The sequence below is a fragment of the Salvelinus sp. IW2-2015 genome, linkage group LG23 (genome assembly GCF_002910315.2).
Source record: "Salvelinus sp. IW2-2015 linkage group LG23, ASM291031v2, whole genome shotgun sequence".
NCBI lineage: Eukaryota > Metazoa > Chordata > Actinopteri > Salmoniformes > Salmonidae > Salvelinus > Salvelinus sp. IW2-2015.
Genome location: NC_036863.1, coordinates 27,565,454 through 27,591,690, shown reverse-complemented (window position 1 = coordinate 27,591,690; position 26,237 = coordinate 27,565,454). Strand labels below are relative to the sequence as shown.

Here is a 26,237-nt window from a genome sequence, read left to right as displayed (position 1 = left end):
TTACATTGACTTCAGATGAGCGATGGAACAGAGCTCCCTCTCATGTGAACGCGCATGGTCAAAGAATGGTCAGGTCATGGCAGACCTGACTAATTCCCCTCTCATTCGGCCCCCCTTCACAGTAGAGGCATCAGACAAGGTTCTACAGACTGTTGACATCTAGTGGAAGCCGTAGGAMGTGCAAACTCATCCATATTTCGCTGTGATTTCAATGGGATCTTGGTTGAAAATCGACTAGCCTCAGAATTTCCACTTCCTGTTTGGATTTTTTTCTCAGGTKTTTGCCTGCCATATGAGTTCTGTTATACTCACAGACATAATTCAAACAGTTTTAGAAACTTCAGAGTGTTTTCTATCCAATATGCATATATTACCAACTATGACTGAGGAGCAGGCCGTTTACTCTGGGCACCTCTGCACCTTTCATCCAAGCTACTCAATACTGCCCCTGCAGCCATAAGAAGTTAAGACATGAAGGTCAGTCAATCTGGAAAATGAAGCGCTATGATGAAACTGGCTCTCATGAGAACCGCCACAGGAGAGGAAGACCCAGAGTTAGCTCTGCTGCAGTGCAGAGGATAAGGTCATTAGAGTTACCAGCCTCAGAAATTGCAGCCCAAATAAATGCTTCAGAGTTCAAGTAACAGACACATATCAGCATCAACTGTKCAGAGGAGACTGTGTGAATCAGGCCTTCATGGTCGAATTGCTGCAAAGAAACCACTACTAAAGGACACCAATAAGAAGAGACTTGCTTGGGCCAAGAAACACGAGCAATGRACATTAGACCGGTKGAAATCTGTCCTTTTGGTCTGATGAGATTTTGGTTCCAACCGCCATGTCTTTGTGAGACGCAGAGTAGGTGAACGGATGATCTCCGCATGTGTATTTCCCACCGTAAAGCATTGAGGAGGAGGTATTATGGTGTGACGGTGCTTTGCTGGTGACACTGTCTGATTTATTTAGAATTCAAGGCACACTTAACCAGCATGGCTACCACAGCATTCTGCAGCGATATGCCATCCCATCTGGTATGCGCTTAGTGGGACTATCATTTGTTTTCAACAGGACAATGACCTCCAGGCTGTGTATGGACTATTTGACCAAGAAGAAGAGTGATGGAGTGCTGCATTAGATGACCTGGCCTCCACAATCACACAAATTTATCCCAATTGAGATGGTTTGGGATGAGTTGGACCGCAGAGTGAAAGAAAAGCAGCCAATAAAACAGGACCATGTTTGCAAAACATGTATTTCTGAGCTTATGTCAATATTACACAGGTAAACTGACTGTTACAGAATTCAGGAGTCGAGACAGGCTCTATATACCTCTATATATGAGTGACTGTGACACCACCACTTGTTATGTTGGGCACCTATTGACCAAAAAAACATGTTATGAAATATATATTTTCTCAATGTCATGCATTGCTAAAATAAAGGTTTATGGAAATACAGGCAGGTACCACATTACTACAAGACGAACAGCTCGCTCAATCAAGCATGATCGGTCATGATGATGGTCGTTTTAAACGTGAGCTTGTCTGAGATGTCGGACTCAAAGACAGTTGCTATCCATTGAAGCACTGCGATTGGTTGCCCAAAATTATGGGGCAGGGCTTAGCAAAGGGTCAATTGCATGGCTTCAATATGGAAATATATTGTTAAACATAGCACTTTGAACCAGTGACGTGCAGTGAGGTCAGTGGCTGGGTGAGCACTGTTAATTATCAAAGCCAGATTTACTCACATAAACCTTGATGAAGCCCATGTTCACCATACTACAACATAGCTCCAACAACCAGAGTGACATATGCTATTAACCGAAACTGACAAACAATTTTCACCAAATGTAAATACCAATGTAGTCAAGATACACAAGTGATAGCCTCCGTTGATGGCATATTTCATATAATCTGACAAAATTACAAACTGCTCAACTCAGCCATGTAGCATCCACAGTTACAACTGATAGGTGGCACTAAAATAACAATATGGACAGATTTCATCTGAATAATTCGCAAAGCAAACTCCATAGCCTTTCACAATGGATTTACAAATCTTCCAATGTGCCGCGCTTGCAAATATACACACATATAGAAGTGTTAGAACCTTTATTATATATAAACAATCAAAATGACTGAAATGTCATTCTAGCTTGATAAATCAAATGCATCCAAAGGGATGTTGTATATCCTCATGATTCAACAGTAGCCTAACCCGCAAAGGAAAATGCATTAAGGCCTACGTTTACTTGTAAAGTCCATTCGTCTGGTGAACCTCTCGTGACAGCGTTGTAGAAGTCACAGCAGAACCCCATGTCCGTTATTATATTTTGAATGCACACACCAGGCCCACGGCCGTAGGGGAGGCCTCCTTCGATTCCATTTTCACACTGACACAAAAAGTCATACACACTCAAACAGTAGCTGGTAGCACAGTTCTCCCATGCAGCACACAGGCAGCTCCATCCATTGGGGCATCTAGCTTGTCGGAGAACATAATTCTCCTGCGTGAGTGCGCCCCCCATGCAGCCATGCACGTAGAATGGTTGTAGTGTAGTTAATAGCATTCATYGTGTAGAAGCCAAGGCTCGGGCCCCGCATTGAGTGGCAGGAGAAGCCCCATTCCCACTACATCCACAAAGTAAATGTCCAAGATGTGTAAAAGTCTGGGTAAAAAAGTATTAATTGATAATGGCCTTTCAGTCAAGTGGACAGTCAAGTACTCACTGTTTGCCTGCCTGACAGCTAGCAGTTAGGGAGATGGTGGTTGCCTTGCCTGTCATGAATAAAGTAATGTATTGTATGCTGTATGTTGCCTCTGTCTGGTCTTAACTTTTATTATAGTTGACGTTTCACTCTTCGAACCCTCCAAACAGCCGTTACATTACTCCAACTTGGAAAATAGTTTGAGGCGCAATGATGCAGTATAGTAGTGTCCATTTGTCAGGTTGTAAAAAAAACGGCTAGCCGGAGCTTGTCTGAGCAGTCTGCTGTGAATGCCCTCACCTGCTGGTAATTAATGCTGATTGTTTTTGGTTCTGCCCACTATAGTGCTGTCCGGTTAGAACATGATGTTGAGGCCCATTACTGTCTTAATTGTCACCACCACACACACGCACGTGGACACAGTTGCTTCCATTGAAGGTATTTCTTTATGTGTGGTAATCCAAATGACTTGTGATTTTAATTGCAGAAGCACGCACAACACTAAAATAAACACTGTAAACCCGGTCGCCAGCCAAACTTACATCTTCTGTCGACGACTAAAAACACTCTAAACTAGACAGGGCGGAGACAGAGTCAATGTCCATTCAAACCCGCTGATTTGCTAGAAGGGCCTTTTTTACACAGGTTGTTTTTGATAACTAGCCTTGTTCAGTTCAAGGAATGCGAGCGCCAGATTATGTAGACTCCAGGCAATACCCACACAACATGTTTAGGCAATACACATGCGCAAAATATGAAATTGGCTCAATGCAACGAATAAAGCTACTTCAAGCAAAGCAGAGATGCCTATGTTGTCCCTGTCAATTACCAGTGACTGGAGTCAGGAAAGGCCGTGTGGGTCAAGGATTTCAATGGATTTCAATGGCTGGAAAGAAAGGCATGAGTACCTTGGCWCCGTCCCTGAGGTTTTGATGCATTTTAGCATTTTTTTTTGATTTTGAGCATGACAAAACACCAGAATCATTGAGAAAAAAACATAACAATTAATTGTGTTTTTTATTTGGCTTTTCATAACAGCTTTTTTATTGGATTGTCACAGGGTAAACACTGCCTCGCCTGACCGCACTTCACTGATTCACACTGATATAGGGGCTAGCTAGGCCTTCTGTAAATTGCATTATGTCTGTACCRTGGACATGCCAAACTTTGTCAATTAGCAAGATTAAATTCAYCATTGATAAGGCTTTAAAAGAGTTAATCATTCTAGTCAAATTCCCCACCACCCCCAAAAAACTTGTTTTAAATAGGCTATGTCTACAAAATGGGGGGACCTGTAATTTTTTTATGTTTCTAAATACGAGATTCACTGGCTGTGTCAGGGCTGGATAGGCTGCGCTTCCGCTCTCAAAATCCATGCCATTACCAACGGCATTACCTTTAAGACCTGTCTTTTGGTGGGTCTTAAAACCTCCCTTTGGTGCTGCATGAAATGGTGACTTTTTGCTTGTCTTTAAAGACACACCTCAAATATTGTCACCCCTCCCACCTAAATGCAAGTGTGCTGATATTAGACAGGTAWATTGCCGAACCTGGCGTAAGTGGTGGAAAATGCCAGTGCGAGAGTTTTTAAATGACGAAATTGCAAACTAACGTGCGTTTAACACTTGCGCCTCCTTAGCGCCAGCCGAAAAGAGCCCCTAGGGTTATGTGAGAGAGACATCTGGCTCTTATTGTCTTTGCTTTGTCTGCCTGCAGATCTTTAAGTACAAGAACATCCGAGGCAAGTTCTTCCCTTGCCTTCTGCCCAAGTCTCACAGTACTGTTGACCCACTGCCATTCACTGTGCCTGGCTCCGGGAAGGCCTCCGTGCAGGTACACATGCTCACCCAGACACATACAAGCTCACAGAGAAATGCCTATCTTTTTACCACCAATTGTGTATTTATTTCCATTATTCTCCTCTCTTTCTCTCAGGTGTTGCGTTCTGTGGATCGCTGGTCAGCCGGAACTTGTGAGAGCTCTATCCTCAATGCCTACATTCATACCATCGAGAACAGCGAACACTACATCTACATCGAGGTAACTCTGCTACCAGCACATTACSTACATTACATACACATTATTTCATTGCACTCATTTACCAGACTCATAACCACACTACTTCCATGCCGTATCCATCCTCTCTACCTGTTTGCTTGCTGCAGGTAGAAATCAACCAGGGGACAAGGTTGTTTTTTGTTACGCCAGACAGTGCCCTGGCCTCCCCCACAGTCTTGTGACTGTGTCTCTGTACTGAAGTCAACAGCTCAAGGTTGAGATAATGACCGCCCTCATGTGCCTCCACAGTCCACATGATCCTAGTGCTATCAAGTCCAATTGAATGCATAGATTTTCAAATGAGATGAATAGTTCAATGAGGTGTTTGTTTTTAAATATGCATTGTTTCCATATCTCTTTTAACTGGAAATGGTTGTTTATTAATGGGACACAAGGGTTAGAAAGATGTATTTTCTCCCAACCTTGCTTTATTTCCCGATCCCTGCCTATTCCTGTCTCTCTAACATTGTCATGTGGGTTTTATTTGCTGTTCTATGTGAGCAGCTTGAAGTCTGAATGCTTTAACAGCAATGTCCCTTCCTGGTCACAAGTCCAGCTCCCTACCCATCACACCCCACAGCATCAAACAGAGACCAGAGCCATATATGCACGGCTCTGACAGAGATTCCATCTGTCGCTCTCTCTACCTCTCTGCTCTCAGAACCAGTTCTTCATCAGCTGTGCTGACGGGAAGAACGTGCACAATGGCATTGGTGACGCGATCGTGAAGAGGATCCTACGTGCACACAGGTGTGGTTCTACCACCATGTCTGTCTGAGTTTAACCTGTCAACACACAGCTTGGCTTACTGTATAACATGATATTACTGGACTGGTTTATACATGTTTTATACATGTTTGTCTGTTGATTAGCTGTTTCGATAAGTAAAGTTAAATTATCATGATTCAATATTGTTTATGTTACAAATACATTGTTGCCAATAGTTTCTTTCTATATAACTCTCTCTCCTCTGCTACCCCATTCCATAACTCTCTTGCTGTTCCTCAGTGAGCAGAAGAAATACAGGGTGTTTGTGGTGGTGCCCCTGCTGCCTGGGTTTGAAGGAGACATCCGTGAGGGAGGTGGGAATGCCATCCAAGCTATACTACACTTCACTTACAGGTCAGAACCCTCCCTTATGGGCCTTCATGCACGCTCACACACACGTTCACACACACATACACACACACACACACTGTACCCAGCAAACTGGGAACATTTCCAGAACATTAGCTAAGATTCCCATTAAGTTATAGTTAGGGTTTTATCTAACATTAGGATGGTAACATTCTCCCCCCCAAAAATGTCATGAAATATCCTTGGAATGTTCTAACATTTACTAAAATATTGTGCACAACATSTGTAACAGCCACCACAGAACAGTCCCCTAAAAGTTMTCATTAGGTTTCCAGGTAATGTAATAACACAATGTACCAGTCATGTTTTCCAAGCAAACAAAATTGGTTCTGTGACATTCGTTAGGTTGCGGCAAATGTTCTCATTAGACAAAAACTGTCCAGTTGTGCTGAAGATTATACACTGAGTGTACAAAACATTATGAACACCTGCTCTTTCCATGGCATAGACTGGCCAGGTGAAAGCTATGATTCCTTATTGATGTCAYTTGTTAAATCCACTTCAATCAGTGTAATTGAATGGGAGGAGACAGATTAAAGAAGAATGTTTGAGCCTTGAGACAAATGAGACATGGATTGTGTATGTGTGCCATTCAGAGGGTGAATAGGTAAAACAACAGATTTTAAGTGCCTTTTGAAAGGGATATGGTAGTAGATGCCAGGCGCACCGGTTTGTGTCAAGAACTGCAATGCTGCTCGGTTTTTCGTTTTTCACACTCAACAGTTTTCCATGTGTATCAAGGGTGGGGGGGAGGGGTGCAACTCAATAATAGGAAGGTGTTCTTAATGTTTTGTACACTCAGTGTACAATATTTGTATAAAACATTCACCTGATGTTGCAACAACGTTCCCAGAACACATTTTGTCTGTTCTTTTATTAGGTTGTGGGAACAGTCTGGTGGGGACATCCCAAAATATATGTTCCCAAAACACAAACAACTGCCCAGTTGTGCGGATGATTGTACAATGTTTATTTTAGGGTGCACAGGACATTCCCTTAATGTTTACAGAACACCTGGTCTAAGTTCTTTGAAGGTTCCCAGAATATTTCATTAAGTTATGTGAGTTGTCTGGGATGTTGCAAGAATATTATTTTGATATTCAACAAAGGTTACACAGAACATTCTCACAATGTTCCAAAATGTCCAAGTCAGTTTTTATGACGTTCATAGCTTATTGTTTTAARGTTTAACATAATATTCCATTGTTCACACAATATACATTTATCTCTTGGAGGTCCGCAGGACATTTCAAGAACATTTATAAAATTGTATATTTAAGTTTGACCTAATATTACCACAACATGCAAATGTGTAGCTCCTTAAAGCAGATTTGAATACATCCCCATTATGTTTATCTCCAGATTTTATGGCAATTCGCWTTTGAGGACTGTATTGTAGGCAATGGCGTGTATTCATGGATGCCAAGGCAAGCCAGGCTTCCCCCCAAAATGTACCAATATATATTTTTTAATAATTTATTTTTTCTCTGTGTGTTTCATAATTTTTCTTCAATTTGCAAGAGGCTGAATGTATCTCACTAGAAAGCATCCAAGCGAGCGAAACGGCGCCCCTCTGTCTCTCTCTGATGCTGTCTGATCCAAACGAGTATGATATTGTTACCACCCAAAGCATTGAAGGCAAGGGAAGCCAGTGAGTATCTGGCTTCCTTTTGACAAAAAAAGTGAATGGTCCTGGCGTACCAAAAAAAAGTGTCAAGGGAAGCCAGCTTGGATTTGGCGTCACTGAGCATATGTCGTTGATAGAAAAACTTGAATTGTTGAATCTTGTTGTGTTGTTGTCCTCCGGTGGCTAGCTAGCCAGCTAGATAAAATTGTCCCTTTCCTAAATTAGCCATGGATGGAGATAGGGATTTGGACGTGTAGTTTTACTTAATTCTCCGTATTGACCAATGATTATAACTGCAATTTTGATCCAACCATTAATTCATACATTGTTGTGCCCCTGGCCTGAGAGGATAGTAGTTCAATTTGTAGCTCGATGTAGATGGCTAATGTTGACTAGCTAACATTGACCATGAATGGAAGTTAGGCTAGCAAGCAAGCATTTTTGCCAGTGTTAGGTTYTAAATAAACACAGTAAAAACTCATGGACGATTAGTAAAGCTCAAACCAAGTTTATTCACCCACCGTGTCATACAGCTGCATGAGACAAAGACAWTCAAACAAGCACTAATATTTAACCCTTCCTCCTAAGCTGAATCTCCACCTTACACCTCTGAACAGCCAATACACATCTGTTGCTAGACAGAACTTTGATATCTGTTCTTCCTCACCTCATCTGACCTGACCTCGGCCCCAAATTCCTCACTCCTCCCCATAGGATCCCTGATGTCTAACAATAACATATTCTGACAGAATGTATACGTTCTTCATTCCCCTCTCTCCCTCAGTGACATGAATAAGGATATTTCATATATTCAAGTTTAGAAGTCAGAACCCTTCACCAGATAGCCTAGGACAACAAAAACTAAAAGCGTGTACTATATGACAGAGTGATAGACCGTTTCTTCAACATAAGAGTGGAAGCCATCATCCATTTGCGTTTCTCTACAAGTAGGGTGTCAACATGTTTTTGTACTTGCACAAACTCGCACGCACACAGAAATCAGAGCCATGGACAAGCCACATCATATTTAGCTTACGTTGATTGGACTAAATTGTTTTTATGGTTTCTTTTTAGTTGTCACTGTATTAGACTAAGCAGAGGTGATTTGATGATGTTGAAATGGTGCTGGAATAGTGGAGGCAGCTCCTGTTTTCTTTGCGACTTGCGGTATCTCTGTGGTTCTAAATCAATAGTTGTTTAGTGGTCCGAAAATGTCGGAAACATTAACTTGCTTGAYCATGCTGTAGGTCATCTAACTGTCTGTTACTGTACATGCAATATGCTTTGKGGACAGAGGTTGCTATCRTTTTTGTGTTGAAACAAAGGTGTGGTTGAATTCTGCTACAGTGTCTTCTTATTGTCTCGACCTTTAGATCACGGTCGGAAGACATATGAATTAACAGGKTATAGAGCAAACAACGCAATTATCACAACACATACCGTGGCAAGAAAAGGTATGTGAACCCTTTGGAAATACCTGGAGTTCTACATAAATTGGTAATAAAATTTGATCTGATCTTCATCTAGGTCACAACAATAGACAAACAGTCTGCTTAAACTAATAACACAAACAATTATAMGTTTTCATGTCTTTATTGAACACACCGTGTAAACATTCACAGTGCAGAGTGGAAAAGTATGTGAACCCTTGGATTTAATAACTGGTTGACCCTWCTTTTGGCAGCAATAACCTCAACCAAATGTTTTCTGTAGTTGCGGATCAGACCTGCACAACGGTCAGAAGGAATTTTGGACCATTCCTCTTCACAAAACTGTTTCAGTTCAGCATTCTTGGGATGTCTAGTGTGAACTGCTCTCTTGAGGTCATGCCACAACATCTCAATCGGGTTGAGGTCAGGACTCTGACTGGGCCACTCCAGAAGGCGTATTTTCTTCTGTTGAAGCCATTCTGTTGTTGATTTACTTCTGTGTTTTGTGTTGTTGTCCAGTTGCATCACCCAACTTTTGTTGAGCTTCTTAACCTCATTGAGCATTCTGCGCTGTGCTCTTGTAGTCRTCTTTGCAGGATGGCCACTCCTAGAGAGAGTAGCAACAGTGCTGAACTTTCTCTGTTTATAGACAATKTGTCTTACCATGGACTGATGAGCATCAAGACTTTTAGAGATACTTTTGTAACCCTTTCCAGCTTTATGCAAGTCAACAATTCTTAATCTTAGGTCTTCTGAGATTTATTTTGTTTGAGGCATGGTTCACATCAGGCAATGCTTCTTGTGAAACGCAAACTCAAATTTTGTGAGTTTTTTATTGGGCAAGGCGGCTCTAAATAGCATCTCATTGATTGGACTCCAGGTTAGTTGACTCCTGACTCCAATTAGCTTTTGGAGAAGTCATTAGCCTAGGGGTTCACATACTTTTTCCAACCTACACTGTGAAGGTTTAAATGACTCCCGACCGACCGGTCACGTTGTACAGCGCCTAAGTGGCGCATGGTCTAAGACRCTGCATAGCAGTGCAAGCTGTGTTGCTACAGAGTCTGGTTCAATACCCGTGCCGGCCTCAGCTGGGAGACCCATGAGATGACTGTATTTCTTGCTCATTTTACATTATTTAAAAATGAAATCATCTCCAAAATTGTATTTTTTAATCAAAGCTATTATTAATATTATTATTATTATTAATTAGGAATTATATAAAAGCCCCTTGGATATTCTCACAGATATATTATTAACCCTGTTATTAGCAGGACAATATATATTGSTCATGGCTCCCGAGTGGCGCACAATGGGATTGCCTTGCTGTTCTCCAGCTGTATCCACTGAAAGCGCACGAGGTTCAAGGCACGAGGGCACGGGATGGGCCGCAGATCCACGCACAGAAGACGGACCTAGCCCATGGGGAAGGGAGGAGGAGGAAGGGAGATGGGGGGGGTGGACCCCCGCCCCACCACACTGGGTAGCACAGAGCAACACTCTAATAATGGCGCTGACTAGGGAAACGTTCCCGCTGTTCTTAGTGCCAGTCTGCACGTTCAAGCTAAAACAATGTAACTAATAATGCCATCATTATGCTTTCAGTTAAAAAAATAATTATAAAAAACTCTTTCAAAATGCAAATGTTTATTTAGTTATGGATCCATAACAAATTACTATGGGACTAAATACACTGAATTACATAAATATCCTTCAATCCTCTATATGTAATTATTGGCGGAGAGTCACGTCATATTTATTTTCGATATACTGTAGGCGTACCGTTAGCGACATGTGTTGAGTAATGTGCTGTTAAAAGTGGTGTAGGTCTTATTTATTTAAAGCATATTGAAGTTAGAAGCAATAGGATTTGAAGCAATAGCCTACAACTATTTTAGCACCGTTTTGCGTTGCAGTGAGAAAGCATGGGGACTGGTCTTGATAAATCAATTAGATTTTTTTTTTGGCTGAATTCCATTTTGGTCTTGGTTAGACTACAATTAGGGTGTAGAAATGTTATGCTCTTAGTGTAACCTTTTATTTAACTAGGCAAGTCAGTTAAGAACAAATTTGTTTACAAGGACAGCCTACTCCTTCCTCCTTATTCCCCTTATTTGTGGCACTAAACAGTATATGCCTCCATACAGTTTTCAATTAGTACCGGGGGACCTTCAGGCAGTCGTGTGAGGCATGTGGGCGTCCTAAAGCAAAACAACCGACATGTAACTACCGTTGAAAGTTTGGGGTCACTTAGAAATGTCCTTGTTTTTGACAGAAAAGCAATTTTTTTGTCAATTTAAAATAACATCAAATTGATCAGAAATACAGTGTAGATATTGTTAATGTGTAAATTACATTGTAGCTGGAAACGACTCCGGATGCTGGCCTTCTAGCAGAGTTCCTCTGTCCAGTGTCTGTGTCTTTTTGCCCATCTTAGTCTTTCTTTTTTTGGCCAGTCTGAGAATGGCTTTTTCTTTGCAACTCTGCCTAGAAGGCCAGAATCCTGGAGTCGCCTCTTCACTGTTGACGTTGAGACTGGTGTTTTGCGGGTACTATTTCATGAAGCTGCCAGTTGAGGACTTGCGAGGCGTCTGTTTCTCAAACTAGACACTCTAATGTACTTGTCCTCTTGCTCAGTTGTGCACGGGGCCTCCACTCTCTCTATTCTGGTTAGGGCCAGTTTGCGCTGTTCTTGAAGGGAGTAGGACACAGCGTTGTACGAGATCTTCAGTTTCTTGGCAAATTTCTTGCATGGAATACCTTCATTTCTCAGAACAAGAATAGACTGATGAGTTTCAGAAGAAAGTTATTTGTTTCTAGCCATTTTGAGCCTGTAATCGAACACCACAAATGCTGATGCTCCAGTTCCTTAACTAGTCTAAAGAAGCAGTTTTATTGCTTCTTTTATCAGAACAGTTTTCAGCTGTGCTAACATAATTGAAAAGGGTTTTCTAATGATCAATTAGCCTTTTAAAATGATCAACTTGGATTAGCTAACACAACGTGCCATTGGAACACAGGAGTGATGGTTGCTGATAATGGGCCTCTTGTACGCCTATGTAGATATTCCATTGAAAATCTGCCATTTCCAGCTACAATATCATTTACAACATTAACAATGTCTCACGTAATTTCTGATCAATTTTATGTTATTTTAATGGACAAAAAATGTGCTTTTCTTTAAAACAAGGACATTTCTAAGTGACCCCAACTTTGAACGGTAGTGTACGTGTCGTCAGAGTCTCATCTGTCCATAGAGGGGTCATAAACCACTACAGAAGATTTTGTGAGAAGACCAACTTTCGGGATGTCTCATGGTCTGACAAACACCACTCTAGCTCTGTCACCTTTCACCGCAGAAGTGTGACATAGGCGGATGCGGTGGATTGAGATGCATCCAATGCAAAAAACAGATATCTCTAGTTTAAACTGATSGGGATTTTATGGGGATTTTTTTATTATGCTAATTACATTTCCTTGGGGGCATGGACATCGACCTTACGGGGTTATTCAATTAGAGATCGCGCACCAGCTTTWGTTAATAAAGAGACACAGACCTCTCCCTTGAGTTTTACCCCAAGCTGCTGTTCTGTCCTGCCGATGCATAGAMAAAACAGCTAAAGGTATATTATCCATGTCCTTGTGGATATGAAGATTGTCAACATATGAAGAGTGGTTGTGTTWGTTTGATTAAATGCTGTTCAAATGCCCCATGAATGAAATAATGTCCAGACTGTCAACATATAAAGTGTAAAAAATATGGTTGCGTTTGTATGATTTTAAATGCTGTTCAAATGTCCTATGAATAAAAATATAATCCCATGTGTCGCTCTATCACCTACAGTACAGCTCTCAAATGCAAATTGCCATTTAAATCTGGAGAGAAACATAATGGGGATATATTCCAATTGGCTTTCTTATGCTTTAAGGAGGTACAGAATGTTGAGAATGTTGTTGTAATAGTAGGTAAAACTTAAATATAACATTTTCTAAATGTTCTTGAAATGTCCTGCGGACCTCCAAGAGGTAAATGTATTCGTGAACATCAATGGACTATTATTTTAAACTTTAAACAAATACGATATGAACGTCATAAAAACATACKTTTTGGGAAATTGTGCAACATTGTGGGAATGTTCTGTGCAACCTATATGAAAATTACAAGAATATTCTTGCAACATCCCAGACAACTACCATAACTTAATTAAATGTTCTGGGAAACTAAAGACCTTAGACCAGGTGTTGTTCTTTCAACATTTTTACAATATTCTAGGATTTTCCTGTGCAACCCAATTTAAACATTGTATGAATGTCATCACAACTGAGCATWTTTTGTGTTTTAGGAATRTATCTCTTGTAATGTACCCACACTGATCCCACAACCTAATTAAATGTTCTGGGAACCGTTTAAAGAACCCAGAAMGGCTGTTCTGTCAACATTCTTGCAACAACAAAGGAATGTTTTGTGTACTCTGATATAAACATTTTCTGAATGTCAGCACAACTGGACAGTTTTAGGTTCCCAAAATGCTATCTCGTGTCATATAACCACAATGTTCCCACAACCTAAATAAATATTTTGGGAACCTTTTAAAGAACAGATTAAATGTGTGCTAGGAACGTTCTTGGAACATCAGGTGAATATTTTTGTACCCTAAAAGAAACATTGTAGAATCAGCCACACAGCTGGAAAGTTTTTGTGTTTTGGTAACATATATTTTGTGATGTCCCCACAATGTTTTCACCAGACTGTAAATGTGTTCTAAGAACGTTCTTGCAACATCAGGCAAACGTTTTATACACATTCTATAGTCATCAATTTTGTGTTATGAGAACATTGCAGAGACCTAACTAATGTTCTGGGAACTTTCACAGAACCAATTTTGTTTTACTGCATAGACACTAAGACATAATCACTTATGTCATACTGTATGATGTTAAAACATACATTTTGTAGTGATTTGTKTTTTAGACAACTGAGATTGTTGTTGATTTGTAATATGTATTTGTCACAGGACCATGTGCCGTGGAGAGTACTCCATACTGATGAGATTGAGAGAACGTGAGTTTTCTTTCCAATTCAACCTAATATCTGTCATCTCTGATAACATTTCTGCTTGTCTTTTTCTCTTATGTTTGGCTTATCCTSCCGCTAACTGAAGACTCATAGTAGGTACACTACATGGCSAAAAGTATGTGGACACCTGCTCGTCGAACATCTCATTCCAAAATCATGGGCATTAATATGGAGTTGGTCCCCCCTTTGCTGCTATAACAGCCTCCACTCTTCTGGGAAGGCTTTCCACTAGATGTTGGAACATTGCTGYGTGGACTTGCTTCCATTCAGCTACAAGAGCATTAGTGAGGTCGGTCACTGATGTTGTGCTCGCAGTCGGCGTTCCAATTCATCCCAAAGGTGTTCGATGGGGTTGAAGTCTGTGCAGGCCAGTCAAGTTCTTCCACACCGATCTCGACAAACCATTTCTAWATGGACAGCATTGTCATGCTGAAACAGKAAAGGGTCTTCCCCAAACTGTTGCCAAAAAGTTGGAAGCACAGAATCGTCTAGATCAGGGGTGGGCAACTCCAGTCCTCGGGGGCCTGATTGGTGTCACACTTTTTCTCCATCCCTAGGAAACACAGCTGATTTAATGAAATTGCATTTTAACCTGAAGATCATGATTAAGTGATTATTGGAGTCAGGTGTGTTAGCTGGGGCAAAACTGTGATACCGAGGACTGGAATTGCCCACCTCTGGTCTAGATTTTTCATTATTCCTCCTACACCAAACTTTACAGTTGGCACTATGCATTCGGGCAGGTAGCGTTCTCCTGGCATCCGCCAAACCCAGATTCATCCATCGGACTGCCATATGGTGCATTGTGATTCATCACTCCAGAGAACGCGTTTCCACTCCTCCAGAGTCCAATGGTGGCGAGCTTTACACCACTCCAGCCGACGCTTGGCATTGTGCATGATGATCTTAGGCTTGTTTGCGGCAGCTTGGCCATGGAAACCCATTTCATGAAATTCCCGACGAACAGTTTTTGTGCTGACGTTGCTTCCAGAGGCAGTTTGGAACTTGGCGGTGAGTGTTGTAACCGAATGCAGACGATTTTTACGCGCTTCAGCACTCTGCAGTTCCRCTCTGTGACCTTGTGTGGCCTACCACTTCGCGGCTGTTGCTCCTAGACATTTCCATTGCACAATAACAGCACTTACAGTTGACCGGGGCAGCTCTAGCAGGGCAGAAATTTGRCGAACTGACTTGTTGAAAATTCTATGACGGTGCAACATTGAAAGTCACTGAGCTCTTCAGTATGGGCCATTCTACTGCCAATGTTTGTCTATGGAGATTGCATGGCTGTGTGCTCGATTTTTATACACCTGTCAGCAACGGGTGTGGCTGAAATAGCGGATTCCACTCATTTTGAAGGGGTGATCACATACTTTTTGTGTATCTGGCTTTACTATCTATACTATCTATACTAACTATAGTATAGTTCTCCATTCTCCTCATACTTAATCAGTCCATCCTCTTTTCCGATAATGCCATGTGTCTTCTCATGTTTAAATTGCGCTCCCGTTTCCTTAGCGTTCATTTTTTCATTGGCTTCAGCTCTATGCCAGTGTGCCAACCAACCAGTGTGTCCCCCTCCCCCCAGTTGAGAACCAGTGGAGCAAGTACATCACCCTGTGTGGCCTGCGCAAGCACTCCCAGATCTCCCAGTCCCTGGTCACAGAGCTCATCTACGTACACAGCAAGACCCTCATAGCTGATGACCGCCGCTACATCATCGGTGAGTCACCATCATCACAGCCATACTTGATACAGATTCAGAGATGGGATGGGACATAATTGTGTCTGGAATGGCACCTTATTCCTTATATAATGCAGTCATTTTGCTCTTGACAAAAGTAGTGTACTAAATAGGGGTTAGGGTGCCATTTCCAATGATGTCTGTGATTACTGTCTCTGCATAATAATCACAAGATGAAAAAACATGCTGCTATATATACATCCATCCTGGACTTAAGGGGAGGGTGAGGGAGGGGAACTTAAAAGKCACCACCCTCATTAAAGATTAATGCGATCTTTAATAATATCGTTATACAATATGTTATGGTTTGTAGTAGGATGTTTATACACATGCACTCCTCACTGTGTAATGTCCCTCCCTTTTGGTACCACCCACTGAAACTCTTCATCTGGCATCCCACTGCTAAGCTAAGCTTCCCCTAAAGTAAATTGAATTAAATTGCCAAAATAATATAGCCTAATTAGCCTACTCCTATCTATACAGAAATAAATACAATCATTCAAAAAAGGCTAGTACACCAGAAAGGATGATTTTGGAGGATCGGAGAATCATTAGCTCCTTAAAAATAAAAAGCTGTGGATTGTTTTAAATCGCATAGCYTGTCGGAAGGGCCTGCAATTTGGGCAGCGCGTTTGGAAAATACCAAATAGATGATTGTTGAGTTGCGAATGTCAGTGAACGAGAAGCCCAGCCAGGCATATCGCAATATTTCAAATTACAATCGCGGGAAAACATCATTTGGAAAACAAATGGCTATTCCTGTAAAGGAACTTAACAAATTCACAACTTAATTGAGCGAACATTAGCCTATCTTATTGGCAGCAGCGTAGCATCGGCCATATCCCCGGTGAGTGCGCATATTCACTGTYTTTATCATTGGGTCAGTGACACTTTGTTTTTGGACAGTATTTGTGTCTCCCCTTTTTGTTGGCCTATTAGAACGTTGCAGACAACATCATTTTTAATGATCTATTTGTCAGTTAGCAGAGTATTGTTATTGTATTTTAAAAGATTATACTAATGTCTCCAGTCAAATAAAGTATAGTAGAATTGCATGAAATTCGTTTATAAAAGGCCACATTTTTTTCTGTGAAAAGAAAGGGTAAGAAATGTATCTATTATAAACTGGGTGGTTTGAGCCCTGAATGCTGATTTGGCTGACAGCCGTGGTATATCAGACCGTATACCACGGGTATGACAAAACATTTTATTTTTATTGCTCTAATTACATTGGTAACCAGTGTATAATAGCAATAAGGCATCTTGGGCGTTATAGGGCCAATATACCACGGCTAAGGTCTGTACCCAGGCACTCGGTTTTGCGTTGTGCCTAAGAACATCCCTTAACCATGGTATATTAGCCATATACTACACCTCCTCGGGCCKTATTACTTAAATATACCCTAGTCTAGGCCTATTCCACCACACGCTGCTTTGAACAGTCTTTTTGYGAACAGTGTTTGAGTTATATTATTAGGCTAAATTATGACTATCCTATCTACTCATCACATTAGGAATAGTAGGCTATCTTACATAAGTCTGCAAATGTGATTATGCATGGAATGCTTTATTATAAAGGTGCATTTTTATGGTGAAAATTAGCTTCCCCAAACTTGAGACTCGTACCGTCTATGAACTGGCACAACCACGTCATTTCAACGTGGACATTTGTTGATATTAGGTGGTTGTTGATCAATGCGATTTCAACCTTTTATTAAMCCACTCAAAAAGACAACCAGAAGTTTGTTTAATTCCCAATGTCCCTTTGTCACTATATGCTTTCAACCATCTAAAAGCACTACCAAATACCAATGGAAAAACAATGTCTGATTTTTGGATWAGTTAAAAACATATAAATGTGTTATTACTGCACTTTCAACCATTTAAAAGCACAACAAAGTTAAAATTGAAAATCAGTGTCATATATTTTGTATTTATACAATAACTTTATGTATTATCACTGTGCTTCATCTAATAGCACAACCAAATGACCTGGATTGCAGTTGAAGTTACATTAAAAGTACATAGTGGAAGTGATCAGTGCTGTTTGAGATTCTGTTTAGATTATAGCAATTGTTTCTGGAAGCTGTGCTGAATCATTTCCCCCCATGTGAGCCAGTCCCCTAGCCATTCGAATTTCAGCCAATGAGCTTCAGCCCCTCACCATTTGAGTGACAGCTATCAAGATGCTCACACACAGCAGAGAGAGAAAGAGAGAGAGAGAGAGAGCAATTATGTGGTGTACATATCTGCACAAATGTGATGAAGTACGCAATTTCCAAAGACCACTTTTGGCTCATGAGTGCTACTTTCAGAACTACTGGCTAAAAAGTATACAAAAGTACCGGAGCATCTCTTTAAAGAATAGGAGTAGATAAAATAAAATCAAACTTTAAATGCACTTTAAATAATGTTTGAGTCGATATAGTCCTATCCTTTAACATTTGCTCTGTTAAACCTACCCTTTGGAATGAATTTAATAACAACAGTGAATCTATTTAGTTATTAAGAGATCTCTCAATAATCATTCTCGCGATAGCACATTGGTAGTAGTCTGTGACAAATCAAAGTTAAGAAGGGCTGGGCTTTGTTAAAATCCTGGATGGGAGACCAAACAGATAGCTATAGATAATCAACTTTCCAGTAGGAGGTGCTGCACAGCCTATAGTTTTCTTCTGATAGTGGATATAATGTTGAAGATCTGACGTTGTTTCAAAGGTACAAACTAAACATATTTTATACAATGTTTGTCTATGTTGAAAATTGGTTACCATGATGACATAATCCTGTGGTTGAAATTTCACCCTCAAAACAACAGTTTACTTTGATTACTTTTTTCAAATCTAATGTATTTTCCAAGTAGATTTCATGTCACAATACGTTGAAAAATTACATTAAAACAAAGTTTATTCATCCACTTTGTGCCAAGTGGGATGGTTCCATACAATGATATGATTATAATTACACTGGGACTGGGTAGGGTAATTATGGTGCTCCTCTCAGCTAGATAAGAGTCCTTGAGACACAGGAAAAGGGTTTTGTAAACAGCGTTTTTTGTTAACCTTCTATCTTCCCCAACTTGGTATTAAGAARGTTTGCTGCTAACAACTCACATGCTTAGAATAAAGTAAGTCGCTGCAGAATCTATGGCCATCATCACTGATATAAGTACTGTCACTACACTCTCCTCTTTGCTCTCTCTCTCTTTCCTCCACTCTCTGTGCTCCCCCCAYCCAGGCTCGGCCAATATCAATGACCGCAGTATGCTGGGCAGCCGGGACAGTGAGCTGGCTTTGCTGGTAGAGGATGAGGAAAGGGTCCCCTCCATGATGGGGGGAGAGGAGTACCAGGCCGGACCCCTCACTTTGGCACTGCGCAAAGAGTGTTTCAGGTCAGGACTATGGAAAATATGACAGTAGGGTCCATACACTTCTGCACTCTGTGATTTTACATTCAATTAGTTCACTGATAGAGAGGTTCACTGAGTTTGAGGGGTATATAAATGATATAGCTGGGGTGAACCTGGATGTGTTTGGACTTGAAAGGGTTATCTCCTCTGCAGAAGTGAATCACTTCAAAGGAGCTGAACAACTCCCACAGTCATTCTTATGTTAGTGAGGGAGGGGGTAACCAAGGTCCCTACACTGACATACTAATAACGCTGACTCCACTGCTAGTKKATGGATCTATTGATTAGTAATTGTTGGCATTTGTGATGCACTAAAACTGTCCCTTGGAGTCCTAGACAGAATATGCATACACTTCACAGAGCTTGCCTGAAGCCTATTATGCCAGCAGAGCTATTCGTTTTGGCTCGAATCAGCAGCTACCAAGTATATCCTCTAGTTTCCAAGGGAACCATCAGATGACAATCGTGCGCAAGCGTGGTCTTCATTCTCTGTATGAAGGAATTCAGTTTTTTTATTTTTTTTAAATATGAATTTGTGTACAAACCTTCACTCAGCTACTGTATTACGAACTGTCACTCTATCAACAGTTTGAATGTGCAGTTAACTTAGCTGCTTGGCAGTAACTGACCCTATGTGCATGTGCTTCCCAGGGTGCTTTTAGGAGCTGATTCTGACCCCAAGATCGATATTGATGACCCGATCAGTGACCCTTTTTTCTTGTTGGGATGGAATGCGGCGGCAAAACTGAATGCTAAGATTTATGACAAGGTATAAATGTAAATTAATACGACTAAACGCTATGTTTGGATCTCTTTTTCATGTGCATCGTTATTAGTCTCTCTTTCCCTTTAACCTCCCTCCCTGTCCTCTCTGCTGCTCACCTTTCCCCTTGACTGTTACTTTCCTTCCCTTTACCTGGAACAGGTCTTCCGCTGCCTCCCCTGCAACTCTGTCCATAGCATGAGGGAGCTGAAGGAGCATTCAGGCACAGAGCGCCTGTGTGACACAGACCCCCAACAGGCTAAAGAGGAGCTGGCGGCCGTCAGGGGGCTACTTGTCCACTTCCCCCTCAACTTCCTGTCAGAGGAGAGTCTGCTCCCCCCACTGGGCAGCAAGGAGGGCATGGCTCCTACGGGACTCTGGACATAAGAGTACCAGGCTACCAGCCACAAGAGCCAGGATGACACTGAAATATCCCAGTACAGCAGGGGAGAGATTTATAGATTTTATCACCTTTGCCAGATACCACTCCATTATTAATAAAAAGATTGGAACAAATGTATTCTAAACTGACCTAGCTAAAAAACACTAACTGATGTGTCTACGAAGAATGCAATTAGATGCAAGATTTTTACATAGCTGTTGATACAGAGTGGATTTTAACTCTGTTAAAACRGTCAAACATTTCAAAACAAACCAGATGATAATGTATCCCAGGGTTCCCCAATTGGTGGCCCACAGGTAATTTTATTTGGGCCCCCCATGTTTTCTGAGCAAATAAATAAATAAAATATATTTTTGGGGGACACACAAAAGACTGTAAAAACACCAGCAAATCAGCTCCAAGCGATTTTAATTTTGGAAATCTGTTCCAAGGTATTCCCACGCATAATGGAGAGATATCCACAGTGTAAAAAACATTAGGAACACCTGCTCTTTCCATGACAGACTGACCAGGTGAAAGCTATGATCCCTTATTGATGTCACCTGTTAAATACACTTCAATTAGTGTAGATGAAGGGGAGGAGACAGGTTAATGGAGGATTTTTAAGCCTTGAGACAATTGAGACATAGATTGTGTGTGTGTGTGTGTGTGTGTGTGTGTGTGTACCATTCCGAGGGTGAATGGGCAACTGCCTTTGAACGGGGTATGATAGGGGCCAGGCGCACCGGTTTGAGTGTGTCAAGAACAGCAACGCTGCTGGTTTTTTGATGCTCAACAGTTTCCTGTGTGTATCAAGAATGGCCCACCACCCAAAGGTCATCCAGCCAACTTGACACAACTGGGAAGCATTGGAGACAACATGGCCCAGCATCCCTGTGGAACACTTTCGACACCTTGTAGAGTCCATGCCCTGATGAATTKAGGCTTTTCTGAGGGGCAAAAGGGGGTGCAACTCAATATTGGGAATGTGTTCCTAATGTTTTGTGCATTCAGTGTATGTGATTGTATACAAATGTAGGCAAGGTTTAAAATGATTATGTCTAATGTTWTATCTGTTTGGGCATCTTGTGGTCAATTTGCTGTCTACAAATTATTTTTAATTATGTTCCAAGTGACTTTGAGACATGGCTATTTGAAGGATTACCACTGTTTTAATGTCACATGTACATTTTTATAATGTTGGATCATTGCCACACTCAACTGACCAAATTTGTTTGTTTTTGTAATACTGAACCTGAGTATTTCCTTTTTTAAAGGTCTTAGGTACGAGTTTGCCAATATAGAACATAACAGGAACAGAATGCCACTGTATGAGAGGCAGGAGGAGGAATGGAGATCAGAAGTCAAGAGTCTCAGATGATTTAGGAACATTGCGTACATTTATTGTTGCAAGGTTGTGGGTGGATAGCTCCTCTCTGTCTCTCTCAGCCTCTCCCTCTTTCTCTCTCTGCCTCTCGCTTCCACTCTCCATGCAGTGCCAGCAAATCTGTCAGAACATTTGTGGTTGTTATGGTGACGGTTATAAAGAGCTGACTAGATTGTGGCTGAAAGAGGAAAGGACAGATGAGCGRTAGACTGAATCAGACAGAGGTATATGAAAAAATGGAAGACGAGGTGGCCTAGCAAATTCTGTAAAAGGAGGGTCATTGGATTTGCAAGATAGGCAATGACAAAAGAGGAAGACAAAGGACCATATGAGGGGCACRGGGCGAATAGAGAGGAATGAGAAAAAGATATTCAGGGGGTGCTCCTGGCGTGCTTTAATTGTTGCGTCTTTTTGCCGTCACCATGGCAACCAAGTGAATTATTGTTACTAACTTACCCTGTTGTCAGTGGTCCAGAACATTCCACTACATTTTGAAAAAGGGGAGCAAAGAAAAAAWTGTTTTTGTAAAGCACAGTTTCTAATCTTGGATGGGATGAGTAATTTTTTGACAGTTTTGATCAAGGAAAAGGTGACTAACTGAAATAGTAACATTTATTTAGTGATACTGCTTCTACCACCACCACTACTACAGGTGCTTTTAGCAACTCGGGTGTGTTTACATACACTAGCGTTGCTTTCAATTGTATTGGGTTGCACAAAAACAATTGGTGGGAAGCCAGAAGTTAAATACWATTCCATTTCAACTTAGTGTGGATATATGTAGGATAGTTGGTAATTATTTCAGGGGGAAATTGAGACAAAATATCTAAAGTATTGTATTATTAAACAGACTTTCCAAATGTGGGTCTGTTGTAGACCCACTTCCTCTCTGCTTACATCATGTCAAAAGAAAAGTCCACCACGAATTATTCATTTTTTTGTCCACATATGGAGCATGTGCAGGACTTTTTATTTTGACATGAGGTAAGCAAAGAGGAAGTGGGTTTACAACAGACCCACATTTGGAAAGTCTGTTTAATAATACGATACTTTAGATATTTTGTCTCAAATCCCCCCTCTCATAATGACCAACTGTCCTGCCCACCGGCACTGTAAGTTGAAAGGGAATTGTATTTAACTTCTGAATTCCCACTACTGTTTCTGTTAATTATATTCACCATACTACTTTGAATGTTGAAAGAAGGGGAGTTGTAGCTCTTTAACATTTGAATAACATTTATATGACTTTAGTATTTTCTACTTATTTTTAAACCATGTAGGACTAACTTTCACTGTATTTTAACATTTTAATGTGCATTAAATGTATGTATGCCTGCAACCTGGACTCAGGGGTAGATGTAACATAGTAATCGAAAATCTGGGATGCTCAAATTAGTATATTTTACATTTGGTGTGGAATGCATTAATTTGTGGATGTCCATTTCATATGTTACAAATGTTAAATACATATATGTTACGAATTCCAATTTGTTGTGGCTAACGTTAGCTAGGTGGCACCCACCCATCCACCCTCCTTTCATATTTGCTTTATTAAGTTACATGTCTTATGTAACCATACTAAACATAACATATCCCATAGGGCTGCGCAGAATTGGTCCCAGCGTCGTCCGGGTTTGGCCGTCATTGTAAATAAGAATTTGTTCTTAACTGACTTGCCTAATTAAATAAAKGTTGAATTAAATATACTAGTTAAACGAGTGTCTCGTTTACTTTGTTACGTCTAGCTCCCGAGACCAGCCTGATCACTTATCACTTAATTATTAGAATAACTAGGCTATAGTCGATAGGCTTTTCTTTTTCAAAATTGTCATCTGTACGAATGTAGCTATCTTTTAACATTTAATAAAAAAAWAAAWAAGTTGTAATGTGAACAGTATTAGTTAATTTGCCTCTGGTTTTTGAGTCTCATGTCAATCCATGTGTGATTGTCCCAGTCAGACAGGTAAACACTAGGCTAGCCTACAGGCCAAGGCAGCTGCAGTAGTATGTATATGTTTACTGATCATCTCTCAGGTAATTTGTCCACGATGCAGTACCGTAGCACTCTTCGGAGTAGGGAGTGGGAAGAGAAAAAAAAAGTAGAGAGGGTGTTGTGTGTGTATAGATGCACACTTGCTGTAAAGGGACGTCATAGCCGATCACACAGACGAACAGGGCTAACGTTACCAAAACATGGCGATGAAATAGTTTATGGACTATATATCGGGAAATTACTTGGATGGTATCAACTATACTCTTAACTAAAGTATATATTTAGAAGTACGAACCAGCTCAAATTCGTACAATTGGATCCGTACAGAAACTGATTTTTTTCACCGTCGGTACAGGCAGTGCAAGGCGCGATCTGTGTCAACGCGAAAGGAGTGAAAGTTTGTGTTCAGATATCGAATGTCGGACATTCGACGTAGCTAGCTGGTTACATATGATATACTGACCGCGCCATTTGCTTGCTACGTCATTTGTGGAACATTAAGTCTCTGCAGGACGCGAATTACGGCCAGCTAGAATGCAAGCTTATTCAAAATAAATCTTATTTTTGATTTGTGCGTGGGTAGCTAGCTAGATAACGTTAACAGCTCTGCTGCAGACCACCTTCGTATTATTGCGCTGTTATTATTTAGCCAACAGCTAACTACCTAGCCAGGTAACTTAGCTAGCTACTTATTCTAACTTTTGTTTAATCTCACAAACATAATTGTATCGTGTAGTTAAACATTCAAAGTATATGTAGACGACCACTTCGTTCGAATTGTCATGCAACATATACGTATTAATATTGCCAAAATGAACGCATAGAGTGCAGCACAATATTGGGTCTCTAACGCAATGGGACTAGCTTGCTAGCTAACTGCATTTCGCCTTGCCGTTTTTGCGTCTGGTTGTTTATGTTAGCAAGTCGAGTCTCATAAGGTTCCCCCATATCTGTCTGAGCGGGACCTGACAGTGCAGGACACAGCTAAATTAAACATTGGGCCACCTGGATTTTCTACCGGCTGCTACTTTTTTTTACTAATTTACTACTTTTGCCAGTATGTCCGAAAACGCCCCCACACGAAGCTTGGATGACATCGACCTCGCAGCTTTGAGGGTAAGTWCAGCGCGTGCCAAAGCTTCATTGATGATTGTGTCATTTTTGGAAACTTGCAACGACTAGTTTTCAGTTTTGACGAGCTTCCATCTAGCAAACGTTCTATTTAGGTTAAATGGCCAGTTGTGTGTAAAACGTGTTTTAGATTTGACTGACGATAATCTTATTAGCAAGCAAGCAGTATTAGTATTTGCTGAGGGAGAGGCTGTACAGACACGCCTAGCGCCTAAATTTATGACGTTTGTCGCGCAGCGAGAGTCGAGTGGAGACGTACTGGTTCAGTCAGTCGTCCAAAACTGTCCACGCCAAACTTGGTGTAAAACCACGCCCACGAGAAACCTAGCAACATTTAAAGCCGCGCTGATTGGTCAGAGTTCGGTTGTTCACTGTGACGAAGTAAAGGCGCGCGAGAGACGGAGGAAGTAGAGACAGAATCCCCACCAAAACATTTCCAGCCTTACCTTGCTTTTCCCGAATTTGTATATGAAGTTGCATTGAACTATGTAGATTTTTTTGTGTGAGTGATTGCAGCCAGTCTGACTGACCAGATGGATAGCATCAACATCACGGATAGTTGCGTTGTTTTTGGAGGTAKGTAAGCTGTGCAGACTTTTATTTAATGTTTGTTATTTGAATGCTCGGCAGACAAGTGTTATCAATCAATCAAATGTATTTATAAAGCCCTTTTCACACCAGCCAATGTCACAAAGTGCTATACAGAAACCCAGCCTAAAACAGCAAGCAATGCAGATGTAGAATCACAGTGGCTAGGAAAAACTCCCTAGAATGCAGGAACCTAGGAAGAAACCTAGAGARGAACCASGCTCTGAGGGGTGGCCAGTCCTCTTCTGGCTGTGCCAGGTTGAGATTATAACAGTACATGGCCAAGATGTTCAAACGTTCATAGATGACCAGCAGGGTCAAATAATAATAATCACAGTGGTTGTAGAGGGTGCAACAGGTCAGCACCTCAGGAGTAAATGTCAGTTGGCTTTTCATAGCCGAGCATTCAGAGTTTGAGACAGCAGGTGCAGTAGAGAGAGAGAGAGTAGAAAAAAGCAGGTCCGGGACAAGGTAGCATGTTCGGGACAAGGTAGCATGTCCTGTGAACAGGTCAGGGTTCCATAGCCGCARGCAGAACAGTTTAAACTGGARCAGCAGCATGTCCAGGTGGACTGGGGACAGCAAGGTGCCATCAGACCAGGTAGTCCTGGGGCATGGTCCTWGGGCTCAGGTCCTCCGGGAGGGGAAGGAGAGAGAGAATTAGAGGGAGCATATTTAAATTCACTAAGGACACCAGATAAGACAGGAGAATTACACCAGACATAAGACTGACCCTAGCCCCCGACACAAACTATTGCAGCGTAGATACTGGCGGCTGAGACAGGAGGGGTCGGGAGACA

The 26,237-nt window shown here is 41.2% G+C and overlaps 2 protein-coding genes across 7 annotated transcripts in view; both read left to right on the top strand.

Annotated features, from left to right (window-relative positions):
- Positions 1–23,434, top strand: part of pld2 (phospholipase D2) — a 40,151-nt gene extending 16,717 nt beyond the window's left edge. For both annotated transcript variants that reach the window (XM_023968254.2, XM_023968255.2), the window contains exons 16-24: positions 4,428–4,544; positions 4,647–4,751; positions 5,431–5,519; positions 5,778–5,891; positions 13,979–14,025; positions 15,629–15,763; positions 19,022–19,175; positions 19,845–19,962; positions 20,119–23,434. In XM_023968254.2, coding sequence (XP_023824022.1) covers positions 4,428–4,544; positions 4,647–4,751; positions 5,431–5,519; positions 5,778–5,891; positions 13,979–14,025; positions 15,629–15,763; positions 19,022–19,175; positions 19,845–19,962; positions 20,119–20,343 — 1,104 coding nt within the window. In that variant the 3' untranslated portion in view covers positions 20,344–23,434. The remainder of the gene's footprint in view (positions 1–4,427; positions 4,545–4,646; positions 4,752–5,430; positions 5,520–5,777; positions 5,892–13,978; positions 14,026–15,628; positions 15,764–19,021; positions 19,176–19,844; positions 19,963–20,118) is intronic.
- A 235-nt stretch (positions 23,435–23,669) lies between these two features.
- Positions 23,670–26,237, top strand: part of mink1 (misshapen-like kinase 1) — a 65,417-nt gene continuing 62,849 nt past the window's right edge. For 2 of the 5 annotated variants that reach the window (XM_023967943.3, XM_023967942.3), the window contains exon 1: positions 23,672–24,834. In XM_023967943.3, the coding sequence (XP_023823711.1) occupies positions 24,778–24,834 (57 nt within the window). In that variant the 5' untranslated portion in view covers positions 23,672–24,777. Of the gene's footprint in view, positions 24,835–26,237 lie in introns of all 5 variants that reach the window. The other 3 variants (XM_070434467.1, XM_070434465.1, XM_070434466.1) reach the window with 2 other exon arrangements.